This window comes from Neolamprologus multifasciatus, chromosome 10 (assembly GCF_963576455.1).
Source record: "Neolamprologus multifasciatus chromosome 10, fNeoMul1.2, whole genome shotgun sequence".
In the NCBI taxonomy this organism is placed as follows: Eukaryota; Metazoa; Chordata; class Actinopteri; order Cichliformes; family Cichlidae; genus Neolamprologus; species Neolamprologus multifasciatus.
In genome coordinates, this window is record NC_140448.1 from 3,103,493 (window position 1) to 3,117,010 (window position 13,518).

Genomic DNA, 13,518 nt, shown 5'->3' on the forward strand with positions numbered 1-13,518 from the left:
TCATGCCAGATCCTGGGTCTGAATGTTGGGTCGAAGATGCCCACATACCGCCTCAGCTCCATGGTACAAAGTGCAAAAGCCTATCTACAGAACTTTGTCTATCACAGGTTTTCATGTTGATAGAGTGACAAAATGTGGAATCACGTCTCTTAAAGTCCTACTTGACATCTTTTACGTGCACATGACCGTACCATGCTGCACAACGAGTCTGTGAAGTCTTTGAGTGCACCTCGTACATCAGAAAAATGATTTAGATCCTGCACGAGGACAGCTGCAGTTGGAATAAATTGTGCAGTTTTAACTTGAATTTCCAAGTCCCTGTCTGCATTCAAGCCATAGAAACGTTTCAGGTTGTTTGCTGAGCATTTCAGCGGGAACTTTTGAACTAAATGGGTTGAAAAAAAAGAGAAAAGCAAATAACTCATGGTTAAACAACTCACTCATAGTGTAAGATGGATGAATCGGGGGGATTCTACTGTGAAGAATTCTCAAAAAGAGGTTTTGGTGACGTGAGTGTTTGGGTAAATGCTTGTATACCTGCTCGGAAAAGGTGTATCACTGGTCTAAATGGTTTAAATGGTGGATGATGACAGTATTAGAAACCCGAGGGGCTCCGTGTTTAACATTCACTGTCATTTCAAAACTGATTTTGGATACAGTTAATGTTACATGCAAAAGAGACTTAAGAACACACACAGTTTGACCTGTATGAGTAATTTTACTCTCTTCTACTGTTTAATTCCTCCCATAAGAAGCAAACTGTAACCTGAAATGAGTGGGTGTGATGCGTAAGGAGAACATGGAGCTGAAGATGAATAAAATTCACTGATGTTGGCAATTTTTCCCGTCATTTTGCCATCTTGTTTTCAAAGCTACTACTTTCCAAAACCTCTATCTGTCGATTATACTGCAACAAGACAAAAAAATGACTCGTTTAGTTGTTTTACAGGGCACTTTTTTATTGAGCAGTATGAGCAGCTTCAATAATCTTTACTTTTTATAACAAAAAGTAGGTGATGCCACATTCGCCAGGCAAGCCCGGCTCAGTGGAGGCTGATCCCAGGATGTTACCAACCAACACAGGAGAACTTAAAAAAGAGGACAGAGAAAAGAAAAAGCAGGAAAGAAGAGAAAGAAGTTTTCAGAGTCAAGAGTCTCTAGTTGAGCGGCTGTTTCCTCTGCGTGTCCATCCGTTGGCTCGATTACACATGAACGGTCACGAGAAAAACGGAAGATTATCCCTCTTTACTTCTGGGCTGGGATCATGCTGTCAATGCTCTCTCCCTTCTCCAGCTTCTTCTCCATCTCAACCATCAGCTTGACACCGTCAACCACCAGTTGGACCTGCTCCACTTCAGAGGAGCCCAGACGGTCGGCGTTGGAGATGTCAAACACACCACCCACAGAGGCAGTGTCCACACCACCTAAAGAGAAAGGGCAAAAGTCAGCGTCGCAGTGGAGATTTCACTGGGCTGTTCAAGCTAGTCCGCAAGCATATGAGTGTTTACCTGTGCCACGCTTCTGCAGACGCAGCCTGGTGAGGATCTCCTCAAACTTGGCATGTGTGCTCAGCTTGGCCAGTTTGACATGGACGCCACCACGCAGGCCAGTGCCCAGGTTGGAGGGGCAGGTCAGGATGTACCCGAGATGCTCGTTCCACATGAAGCCATGGTCGTGCTTCTTGAAGATCGCCTCAATCTGGCAGGTTTGAAAGAAGAAGAGTCGTTGAAACATCCTGAACAATTGTTTTCATTTCATCCCGGCTTTCCGAGGCCTGTTCTATCTGCATACCTTCTGCAGGCCAACGCAGAAACGCCTGAACACCTCCCTCATGTTGCCACCCTTCTGCATGGAGATGACACGAAGGTGATCCTCCTCATTCACCCAGACCAAGAAGGTCTTGTTTTCGTTGTGCCTGAGCAGATATAGTTTCACATTTAGGGGAACACAGATAATGCAGACAAAAGATTTAAGGAAAATGTTTCACATTCAGCCTATTAACACTTAATGACAGTGCTCACCAGATGCCTCTGCCATCAGGCCAGTCACGGGCCATACCAGCGCAGGTCAGCAGGGGAGACACGGGCTTGTCAAACAGGAAGTGATCAGCGATCAGCTGCTCCTGCTCAGCATCAGTCATGGTCTTCAGGGGGTAGTACTTTCCCTTGAACTCACCATCCAGGCTGTTCAGAGCTGCAGTTAGGAGCAAAGCAGGAATAATATTGTCCGTACTGACACTGGACGCTTAAATTCAAAGACAGTCCTTTTCCTTTGCATACTTACCCTCAATGGACAGCCTCTCAATAATTCTGCGCTCTCCACGGCTGTTGTGGGGGGGCAGGGTGAATCCCTTGATGCTGCGACCAGTACGAACACGGCTAGACAGAACGTAGTTGGGGTCCAAGTCGTCACCACCCTAAAGACAAATAAACAAAATAAAATAAATAACAGAGTTCATGGAGCAATGCACAGATGTGCTAAACCATTAAATCAGTTCACCATCTGAAGACTTGTGCAGTAAGGCTTTTGTTAAAGTACTTCTCCATGAAATCTGCGGTACCTTCAGGTTCTCGTGGTTGAGGTCAGTCTTGTGCTTGTCAGTGGGCTTGTATCCACCATGACGGTCGGAGATGACAGGGTCAAGCAGATCCTTGAAGACCTCATAGGACTCCTCATCACCAGCAACACAGCCAACAGTCATGATGAAGGGGTGACCTGAAGAATGTAAGTAAGAAGTGTGTGTTCGGAGGGCGAACAGAAATGAAAGAATTCGTTTTTATGGCTAATGTTAATCACGAATGAAACAGATTTCTTTATCTGATATGAAACATATCTCACCAGGGTTGTCAACACCAGTCTGGATGACGTCATCCAGAGTGTAGCCACTGGGTGTCTGTTTGTCCCTCAGCTTGCCATATATGTCCTTGGTCAGAGCCTTGGCCATATGGTTGTTGTGCTTGGACAGATCTGGGAACTCCTCCTCAACTTTGTAGTTGAGCTTGAAGTTGTTGTGGGTGTTTCCGAAAGGCATGATTGCTTTCTAACACTGCAAAATGAGGGGAAAAGCCTTTGACTAAATCTTGGAACGATAATAAACTATTTCATCTGGAGATTGTGGAGGTGATCGAAATAGTCACAAAATTTCTGCAGCATTTGGAGATACGGGATATTCTGTGTGACAGCTGCAGGTTTTAAGCGGTGTCGGCAGAGGAATCTTGGTAACAAGTGTCACTCAATTTCCAGCAGCTCAGATGTCACTTTGAAACAGAGTACGGGGAGGAGTGCCTGTTGGCTGGGTATTTTTAGCACAAGTACGTCTGAATGTGTACCCTTTATGTCCTCAGTATCTACAAGCAAAGCTTTATACGTACAATCACAACTGTCCTGATTGCACATTGACACATAAATGAAAACTCGACTGGTCAGTTCCAGCACAGGCGTGTTTTTACTGAAAGCACTACAAGGTCTTTGTGTCACTCTACAGGATTACTGCAACAGTATAATTATCACAATGCTGAAAGAAACCTGATTAGCAGCAGACTTATCCAGCTACTGCGATCCAACAATATATATGGACATACTCTTCTTACTCTCATTACCTGATAAGCTGTTCAACACGAGTACGTACATGATGCATGCAATGACGCACTCGTTACATCACATGAAATATGATCTGCACCTCAGTCCCAAACGGATTTACAAAATTAGCCGTTCTTTAAATCAGTAATCCCTTTCAATGTGACAATTTTCTGATTAGTTTACAGCCAAAAAGCTCCAAAAGTGTAACTTTGAAACAGCAAAAGTCGCAGATGACACATGGGGGACTTCAGTCTGTCTCTCCTACACGTATCAAACTGCGAAGCACCTGTCCACATAAATCACTGTCCAAAAGAAAATCATGTGCAGAGACACAAGTTATCACTGGAACCACAGCCTGCATGATCTTTAAGCTTAATCTTAACGGAGAACAATTCAATGAAATTAGCTCTTTTTTTTAATGCATCATATGGATGCAAACGTACCACATTTGTTGCACAATTATCCTTTGATTTCATCATGGACTTCATGTCCACAGCTTTTCATTAAAAGAAAAAGTAGCCAGAACTAATTGTTTGTGCTATTTTAAATGCTTGGCTTGTTCTCCCAATCCATCCATATCTCCACGTCTGCTCTTCTTTAACCCCACAAAACTAATCATTTCTTTACCTGCACACCAGACAAGTACAGAGGTAACAGTCCTTGGGATCAGATCCTGTTCACCACAGCCAAAATAGGGGTCACCCAACTCTGGAGGTCTCTGGCCCCTCTTTATATACCACACAGGCACTAGCCATTGGCTTGGCCATTTTAGTGCCTACTGCAGCCTCATTGGCCAGAGCCTCTGCACTGATACTGCACAGTTTATGAAAGAGACACATTTACAGCTCAGTCATTCAAGACGGGTGCTGCAGCTGTAACCTCACCCCCGTCAGCCTCCGCACAGCCCCCCACCAACCCTTGGCCCATACATAGCTGTAGTTGGAGTGTGGGAGCATGTGAAAGGGGAGGAGGAGGTCACATGAGCGAGGCTGGGGTGGTAATGGGGAAAGGCCACTAAAATAAGCTGAGTTTCACTTTTGTCAAGCACACTTTGGAGGTCAGGGTTCCTTACTGTAGGTGTGAAGGTTAGAAAGAGTTGGTATTTTCTTCACTTATCAAATGGCTGTTATCGAGAAATGCTCCTCGCATCTTAATGGTGACCAATGTCCCACCACCCACCGAAGCTGGTTTACGCTATGGAAGGCATAAACACACTGAATCAAACAGAGTGATTGGTCAGGTTTCGATCATTGCACTTCTTTGATCTACACCAGGGGTGTCAAACATAATGCCCGGGGGCCAGAACAGGCCCCCCAAAGACTGTAATTGGCCCGCAGTGTGGCTTTGGAAAATGTGAAGGAGAACACAATTTATAAACTTTTCCTGCCGATGAAGATCCTCCTCAATACTAACCAAAGTAATTAAGTAATAGATAAAAAAATTAAATTACAGAATGTTCCCATTTTTTCTCTTTTCTACGGAGCCTCGCAGGGGACATGGGAGGAAAAAAAAATTAAGACAGACTTTTGCGAGATCTCGCAAAAATTTTAGCCGCATTCTTCGGAGGCCGCCAGCTCGAAGCCGACCGGGAGGTCGAGGCACGATGTGCCGGGAAAGCGGTGTTCCTCCCGGCTGTAGTAGGTCTCGACCTCCCGTTAGCTTCGAGCTAGCGGGTGTCAGATCTCCGAAAACGTTGGAGCACTTTTGCAAATATGTGATGTCTTGTAAACCGAGCAGGTATCTGACGTTTACACAACTACATTCACGCCTCAAAATATCTTAAAAGTGTATTTTGTGACCCAGAAAGAGTAATATTACAACTAAGTAGCTGCCGCCATTGTTGGAATTCAACTTTTGCGAGATCTCGCAAAAGTTTTGCGAGATCCCGAGTTTGTTTTGCGAGATCCCGCAAAAGTTTTGCGAGATCCCGAGTTAGACGGAAAAATACCGAGATCCAGAGTTAGACGGAAAAATTAAGACGGACTTTTGTGAGATCTCGCAAAAGTTTTGCAAGATCTCACAAAAGTTTTGCGAGATCCCGAGTTTGTTTTGCGACATCTCGCAAAAGTTTTGCGAGATCCCGAGTTTGTTTTGCGACATCTCGCAAAAGTTTTGCGAGATCCCGAGTTAGTTTCGTGAGATCTCACAAAAGTCCGTCTTAATTTTTTTTTCTTCCATGTCCCCTGCGGAGCTCCGTACTTTTCAATAACTACTGTAGAAATGTATGATTTGGGTGGATTACGGTGGGTTCGCAGTATAGGACTGTGTGCACAATGAGCTAACAGAACATTTTCTGTAATTCTACACTTATTTCGTGCAGTTTATGTGCAACACCGTATTTCTTTATCATGTAGAAAAAAAATACAAAACTTTTCCCTGAATTTGTGGATGGCATGATGAACTGTGTTCCAATGTATGGAACTGTTCCTGAGCCCATGCATTGATGTCCATGACAGAGTAACACCTGCTTTTATTGCAGTGCCATGTTGGGCCGCGAAGATCAAAACCATCTAATATTGATTTTCAGCCTTTACCCTTATGTACAGATATTTCTGTAGACAAATAATTTCAGATATTCATGTCAATACATTTTGCAGATCTTTGTATCCTATTATAGATGTTTTCCACAAGTCTAATTTTCTCTTCTTGTCTTGGAGATGTTTGCAGATTGCTGCAGATCATCTGTATGAAGGTGTACTTTCATTGTAGAGTCTGACAATGATGCGCCTATCTCTTCCTAATGACTATTTTCTTAAGTCATCAGGTTGTTGATTGTTGATTTGGTCACTTCTAAACTTTTTTGCTATCTTTATGAGCTTTATGAGTTTCAGCAAAACAATACAAATGCAAACTTAACACTTGGAATTAACTCCATATTCTTTATCTGCTTATTATTTCATGAAATAACAAGGGTACATGTCTCACCTGGCCATGAAATGATGATGAAAATTTGCCCTTCAGTCATATATCAGGTAAAATGGTGTACAGAGGAAAACCTACAACAACTGTGTCACTGTCTAGAAACTTAAAGACCCAAGAGTCCAAAAAATGAGGGTAGTTCAAATATGCTGTGCATGTATTTAAGGGAGTGTGTTAATATTTTCTGTGACAGCCCAATCTTCATGATTTCTCTGAAGACCGAAGGGAGAAAGATTCTCACGTATGTTTTGAGATGTTGTTGGTACCAGTGCTGCCCCACACCACAGACATCTGAAACTCTTGACTCAAAACTGATATGATAATTATCAGATGCTGAATCTTTGATGGGAATACTGAGCGATGGAATGTTGAGGAAGAACGTCGATGCCACCTTGGAACCGGCATCGTTCCAAGAGAGAGGGGCATCCCAGAATGCAGCTCTTTCTGTGGGATGGCCCACCCATCTTTGACTGGCAACTGACAGTTCACAGCTGCTCTTTCAACGTCACCATGTCTGTGAACCACAGCACAGAAAGGACATATCCAGCTATCCAATTCAACCATCCCAGACTCCTTAGGCGTGCATGCGTGCTTTCCTAGGTCCCCTCTCATTTTTGCACTCTAACTCGCCAGCTGTTGCATTGTAGAGGAGGGTCACCGTGTCCTTCCCCTGAATTGAAACCACTTCTCATGTTTCTCAGCTGTCCCCTGCCTGTCCTTCAACAAGTCAGATGTTACCAAATTAGTGCAGGTTTCTTCTATCTCTCCACATACCAATCTATGTCTATATATTTTTGGCATATATATAATATATATGTGTGTGTGTGTGTGTGTTAGTAAAACTAGAACAGGTTTAGCATTTAATTTTCAGGAGGAAGCAGTATGAGCAGACCCTAGCTGCTTCTACACACAGCTACTGGATAACACTGGTCTACAGCAGTTATGCAACAGGGCGGTTACATCACATAAGCTGCCTTCTACAAACGGTGCTCATGGAGTTCCTCCAGCGTCACAACAAGTTGGAATCACCATCATATTACAGAAATAGTCACCTATTGTGTTTGGGCACATGCTAACCAAAGGGAAGTATGTTTCTAGTCCAAAATTATACTTATGAGAATTTCAAGATGTTTTATGATTTGGTCTCATGGCTGCTTACATTTATCTGGAATTTTGGTGTTTTGTTCTTTCAATACATCCAAACAAGTGAGCATTAATCTGCAGGCTCGCACACACTTTTGAAACAGCGTGAGCCTTTGAAAGGAATCTGTGCTGGCTGCACTGACCCATGTCAGAACAGCACAGTGTCAAGCTGCAGCTGCGTGTAATGCTACACTCTCAGTATTGGTGAGGCAAATTGTGTCACTTAGTCTAGGAATGGGAAATGGGTCATTTTATATCCAGTGTCGACGCTTATCGGCAGTTCATTCATAATAAAACAGTTTCAAGGAATCATGATTGGAAAAGTAACTTCTGATGCTTTGCAACCAAATACAATGATGGAGCAAGCGGCTAAAAATAGCACCTTTATGGAAGGCTATATTTAAAGCTTCTTTCACACATTAACCTCAGCACCTGTCTGGACAGAACCAGCAGGCTCATGCTCACAGTATGAGCTGCATGGAATATGTAATGTGTTTGTTCTTAATTACTTAATTCCCAGATATCTACATTGTTACGAATGTGTTCTATACTATACTTTCCTGACTTCACAAAAGAAAACCCAAATTGCACCGTATTTAAAATTTTTTTATTTTGATTGACGATTATGCAAATTATCAACTGGAAAAATTAGATTTTATGCAAGCTGGGTTTGAGGTATCGCAGTTGTTGCAGCGCTTGGTTTCTGGTTGACCTTTCTTCATTTAAATTCTAATCACTTGCGTCACGTGCACATGGCGTGGCATGGGTGAGGCTATAATTATACCAGGTTTGCTGGGTCCATCCTGGAAGAGCAGCATGTGTACACCCAGGACCCTGATTCAATTTCATTGAGTCAGTTGTCTGTCCATCACAGACAGGACTCGAGGTCCCTTTGCTTTGGCTAAACACCCCAAACACTAACTGCAATAAGCAGTATGAATAAGTGTACCAAACGTCCATGGAAGTGGGCGAAGCGAGAGAGTTATTCTATTTGCTCACAAGAGTCTTGCAGGTTCTGTTCTAAACAAATGAGCCTGTCAGTAGGATCCCAGAACCTTCCAGTACAATTTGTGACCTTTGCATGTTTAATGATCCCAAATGAAAGAGTGTGCTGTCCAACATGAATCCACACCTAGTCCAGGACCATCGCTGAAGAGAAAATATTTATTTTTAGGTTATATGTCATGTCATCTTGAATTTTTGCTTCTCAAGTTTTCTTTTGTCTCTTCTTCCTCCACTGAAAGTCAGAAATCTTGCATAAATGTTAGTGTAAGATTATCTGCTGTATCCCATAAATTTAAAAAACAAACACAAGTTTGGTCAGTTCCACAAATCTGAGCCATCCAACAATCTAAGCTTATGTGGAGGAGGTATGCCCTTTCTACCTTTTGTTTTCACAAAAGAGAGGTAAGTATAGGGAAGCCATGTGCTTTATTTCAAAGATGGGTCATAGGTTGGGTCTAGAGAATAAAACCTTAAATCTGCATTTGCTCTACTGACCACCAAGGTACTCGTGCCAAAAGAAGTCCACCTGCACTAAAATTCTTAAATGCAGTCTTTAGTTTCAAGCCTTACTAAATACAGTGGAACAAAGGTGGTTCACTTCCTACCAGGGTATACACTCATGACGTGATGTATGTCATATGTATGGCATCTTATCTTAATGACCTTGTAGTATCATATCACCCTATTAGAGCACTTCACTATCTCTACTTTTAAGATTAGGCTTAAAACTAAAGCATATAGTTAGGGCTGGACCAGGTGACCCTGAATCCTCCCTTAGTTATGCTGCAATAGATGTAGGCTGCCGGGGATTCCCATGATGCATTGAGTTTTTCCTTTCCAGTCAACTTTCTCACTCGTCAGCTGTGTCCCAAAACGTCGGCTGCATCCTCCGGAGGCCGCATTTGAAGGCCGATTACGTCACAGCCAGGCGACGAAGGCTGTCCCAATTCGTCGACTCCTTCAAATGCGGCCGACAAATGCGTCCTTCATTTCCCCGAATTTGAAGGATGGGTCGGGTGTGTCCTTCGTGGCCCACCATATCCCAGAATTCATAGCGCGGCTCAGCCAAATTTCAGCTGCCAACAATGGCGGCCGCTACTAAGTTTTAAAATTAGTCTTATTAATCTTTCTGGGTCACAAAATAAACTTTTAACATATTTTCAGGCGAGAAAGTAGCTGTGTAACTTCAAATATCTGCTCGGTTTGTCAAGACATCGTATATTTGCAAAAGTGTGCCGACGTTTTCGGAGACGTCTGTTACCCACCCGCTCGATAGCAAGCCGGGGGGTTCAATGGTCACTCCAGCCGGCGAGAGCAGCGGACTCCCGGCTTCATCGTTTTCAGACCCCCGCTTTTTCGCTACTCAGATTAAACATGATATATAAGTCACTCGGATACCATAAAATTTTAATTGTTTCCCTTTTTTCAGTGTTTTATTTGTTCCGGAGTAAATCGGTTTGGCTGAGAACAAAGTTATTAGGTTATTAGATTAAATAAAACTTTATTAATCCATCGGGTGGGTTCCTCCGGGATTTTCACACAGCTGAATAAACGTTAAACAGAAAACTGATTAAACAGAAGTGTGAGACGGTCGAGAATTTACCCCAGTCTCCTGTTATATTTTAGATAGCAAGGAGCAGACGACCGAGTTTATTAAACTCCACCAAGACAGCGGTGACGCAAATCTGAAGGCTAGACCGTCCCATTTCACAGCCTCGCACTTCTGGCCTTCTCGGTCTTCGAAGGACCCGGCCGACATAGCCCGCGAAGGCCGGGTCCTCCGAAGGATGCAGCTGACGTTTTGGGACACAGCTACTATGTGTTAACAGACCTCTCTGCACTGAATCATATCTGTTATTAACCTCTGTCTCTCTTCCACAACATGTCTTTATCCTGTCTTCCTTCTCTCTCCCCAACCAATTACAGCAGATGGCCCCGCCCCTCCCTGAGCCTGGTTCTGTCTGAAGTTTCTTCCTGTTAAAAGGGAGTTTTTCCTTCCCACTGTCGCCAAAGTGCTTGCTCATAGGGGGTCATATGATTGTTGGGTTAGTGATGTCTCCTGTGTGTCGAAGCGTCGAATCGTGTGTCGGGGGAGTTTTTGTGAAGCGCGTATCGAGGCTTGCTTTGATTACGTATGCAGTGACGTTCGAGGCCCCGCGGGCAGTCCGTACCACGTGACTGATTCAGGAACTGGTTCACCGGTTCGCGCCAGATTCGAAATAAAATGGGCAGAAAAACACAGCTGATTTCCCATCACACTGTGTTGTGGAATTGGATTACGTACGTGTTACATAGTTACTTGAGCATTTCTTCTTCGATAGAACCAGCAAGGAAGAGATTTTTATTTTATTTTCTCTCTCCTAATAAAGTATGCACACAGTAATAAATATCACAAATCATAAGCACCATAATATAAATAAACAACACTACAGATCCTATAATCTGATTTCTGTCTTTTAGTTTATTAAAAAAGTGAAGCACCAAACACTGGTTTGTGTCATTATCCAGATGTACATAAGCATGATTACACAGTTACTATGAGCAGGTTTTGATTATCGATTAAAATCGATTCTAGCTTGGATAGCGTGATATTGATTCATTAAAATCCTGAATCGATTTTTAATATAAATATTACTACATTTCAACCACCACCAAACAGCTAAAACAGTAAATGAGAGCAGGTACACCGATTCTGCACAAAGACGTAAACACAAAGCGCGGACCCGCTGACGCATCAGAATCAGCCTTTGTCGCCTTTCTCACCAGACAGCACGGACATGGTCAGGGCTGAAAGCCAACAGCTCGCTGATTCTGATCCGTCAGCGGGCCCGTGGTTCATGTTTACGGCTTTTTTGCGCTGATTCTGAAGCTGCAGGTTTTATTTCTCTTCAAACAATATTGACCGAACCAGCAGCAAAAGGAGATCCAAACTATGCTTCACATAAACATCGTCATGAATTTCCCTTTTAAATACTTCCGAAAAGAAAACATAATTTCTGCCGTTCAATAGGCTACTAAAATAATTTAAACTTTTTAACATGATGCAAAATTGCAAAACGCTTAGGTGTATCTCTAATAATTTGCTCTGCTTCAATTCAGCAGCATCAGGTAATGTTCATTTGTTGATTAATGGTTTTCTTTCGGTTTTGATCTACTGCTGAATATTTTTATAAAATCGTTTTTCTGTTTTAGCCTCAGCTATGTTGACACAAAGGCATCTGCTGTGATGCTTACACATTAGATAAAGTCTCGAAAGTGTCAGCTTTCTTTTATAGTTATACAAATATGCAAATGTACTGATCTATGATCTGAATTATACTATTGACTGACTGTCTGAGGCTAACAGTTACACAATCATACCAAAATTCTGTCCTGATAGTTTCCACTTTCTCTTTTGTATCACACATACTGAGACAATATTCGGGATAAATAACCATGAAAACAATTTATTTATTCAGTTTAGAGGTTTACACATCATTATAATCACAGAGCCTGCTTCACTTGAATTGTCCACTTGATGGCGCAGTAGAGCAAATGAATCATCACAATGCTTCGAACCATGAGTCGACCAATTGGGTGGAAAGCCTCAGTTCATCATAGTGATGGTGAGATGAGGCTTCATCTCACCATCACTATGTTGGGTTTTTCTCTGTACCTATGAAGCGCCTTGAGGCGACTTTTGTTGTGATTTGGCGCTATATAAATAAAATTGAATTGAATGTCCAGCTTAATGTCTCCTATTGTCATGTGTGGCTGCATGCAGGCAGGCGTGGAGGACCCAAAGTGCAGACACACAGAGCAAAAAGGTGAACTCAAATGCAACTTTAATGGTGGATGGCAAAAAAAACCCGAAAACTGGCTAAACTGGGAATACAGAAACTTAAACTGGCAGGCAGATGGACAGAACCCACAGCGTGGGATGAGGGAGATCACAACACCGACCGGCAAAAGAAGATCCAAACTAGGCTTCGATATTTTTTCGACAAAAAAAAAAAATGTTCATGCCTTTTTAATTTGTCATTTATTAAAATTCTAAATATATATTTTAACTCAAAAGTACAGTTTTTAAATTTAATGTTGCTGAAACAACAAAGGGATAAAATAATAAATCTATCTGATCAAGAAATCACTCATCTTTGGAAAAGAGAGTTTATTACAGAGAAATGTCTCTTTCCAAAATAAAAGCTATACTATACATTACAGGAAAGTCAGAAGGAAAACTCTGACCTCCATGACAAAGTTAAACAAATTGAAGAAGAGAAGCTTCAAGTAGAGGAGAAGTGCAGACAATTGGAAGCACGAAATAAAGACCTGGAAGGAAAACAGCAACGGCAGCCTGATATAAAAATTATCAATGAGGGAATGAAGTTTGGTCAAGGACGAAAGAATTTTTTTTCCCGTATTTTTTCATCGGGAACACAGAGTGCCGAATTAAAAGAAACATCTGCCCAGCTTCAAGGAAAGAAAGCTACTATTGAGGAGATACAGATACTTCAAGGAAAGCTCAATGAAGCTGAGAAAACAATTGAAAAAATCCGCCAACAGAAGACTGAACAGGAAATACAAATGGAGCACAAACTGAAAGAGCTTCTTGAAGAAAAAAAGCAACAGGAGGAAGAAAAACGTATTCTCCAGGACTTTGAGAGAAGGAATCTAGAACTGCGAGAATTTTGTAATGAAATGAAGGAAAAAACATCTGAACTGGAAAGAAAAAAGACAATACGATTGCAGCGCAAACTCAAAGACATGAGGGAAATGTGCGTAGATCTGGCAGTCAGGTTTGGTGAAACAGAGTTCAAAAATATAGAGCTTCTTGAAGAAAAAGAGAAACAGGAAGAAGAAAAACGTATTCTCCAGGACTTTGAGAGAAGG

General features: G+C 42.3%; 1 protein-coding gene and 1 long non-coding RNA gene across 2 annotated transcripts; one reads left to right on the forward strand and one right to left on the reverse strand.

Moving 5' to 3' along the window:
- Positions 1-933: 933 nt before the first annotated feature.
- ckma (creatine kinase, muscle a) lies at positions 934-4,348 on the reverse strand. The gene is made up of 8 exons (XM_085174613.1): positions 4,207-4,348; positions 2,839-3,046; positions 2,561-2,715; positions 2,284-2,416; positions 2,022-2,193; positions 1,792-1,915; positions 1,509-1,698; positions 934-1,424 (listed from the first exon to the last, which is right to left on the reverse strand). The coding sequence occupies exons 2-8, from the start codon at positions 3,029-3,031 to the stop codon at positions 1,246-1,248; spliced, it is 1,146 nt and encodes a 381-aa protein (XP_085030739.1). The 5' UTR covers positions 3,032-3,046; positions 4,207-4,348; the 3' UTR covers positions 934-1,245.
- A 123-nt stretch (positions 4,349-4,471) lies between these two features.
- On the forward strand, positions 4,472-8,243 carry LOC146509357 (uncharacterized). The gene is made up of 2 exons (XR_014876438.1): positions 4,472-6,346; positions 6,396-8,243. It is a non-coding gene; the product is annotated as an uncharacterized LOC146509357 (long non-coding RNA).
- The last annotated feature ends 5,275 nt before the right edge of the window (positions 8,244-13,518 follow it).

Bases quoted from the DNA above. Each gene is read 5' to 3' on its own strand.
- ckma (XM_085174613.1), bottom strand. From the start codon at position 3,031: ATGCCTTTCGGAAACACCCACAACAACTTCAAGCTCAACTACAAAGTT. The intron at 2,194-2,283 runs GTAAGTATGCAA...TCCTAACTGCAG, and splicing joins TGAGAGGCTGTCCATTGAGG to CTCTGAACAGCCTGGATGGT. The intron at 1,699-1,791 runs GTATGCAGATAG...CAAACCTGCCAG, and splicing joins TCTGCGTTGGCCTGCAGAAG to ATTGAGGCGATCTTCAAGAA.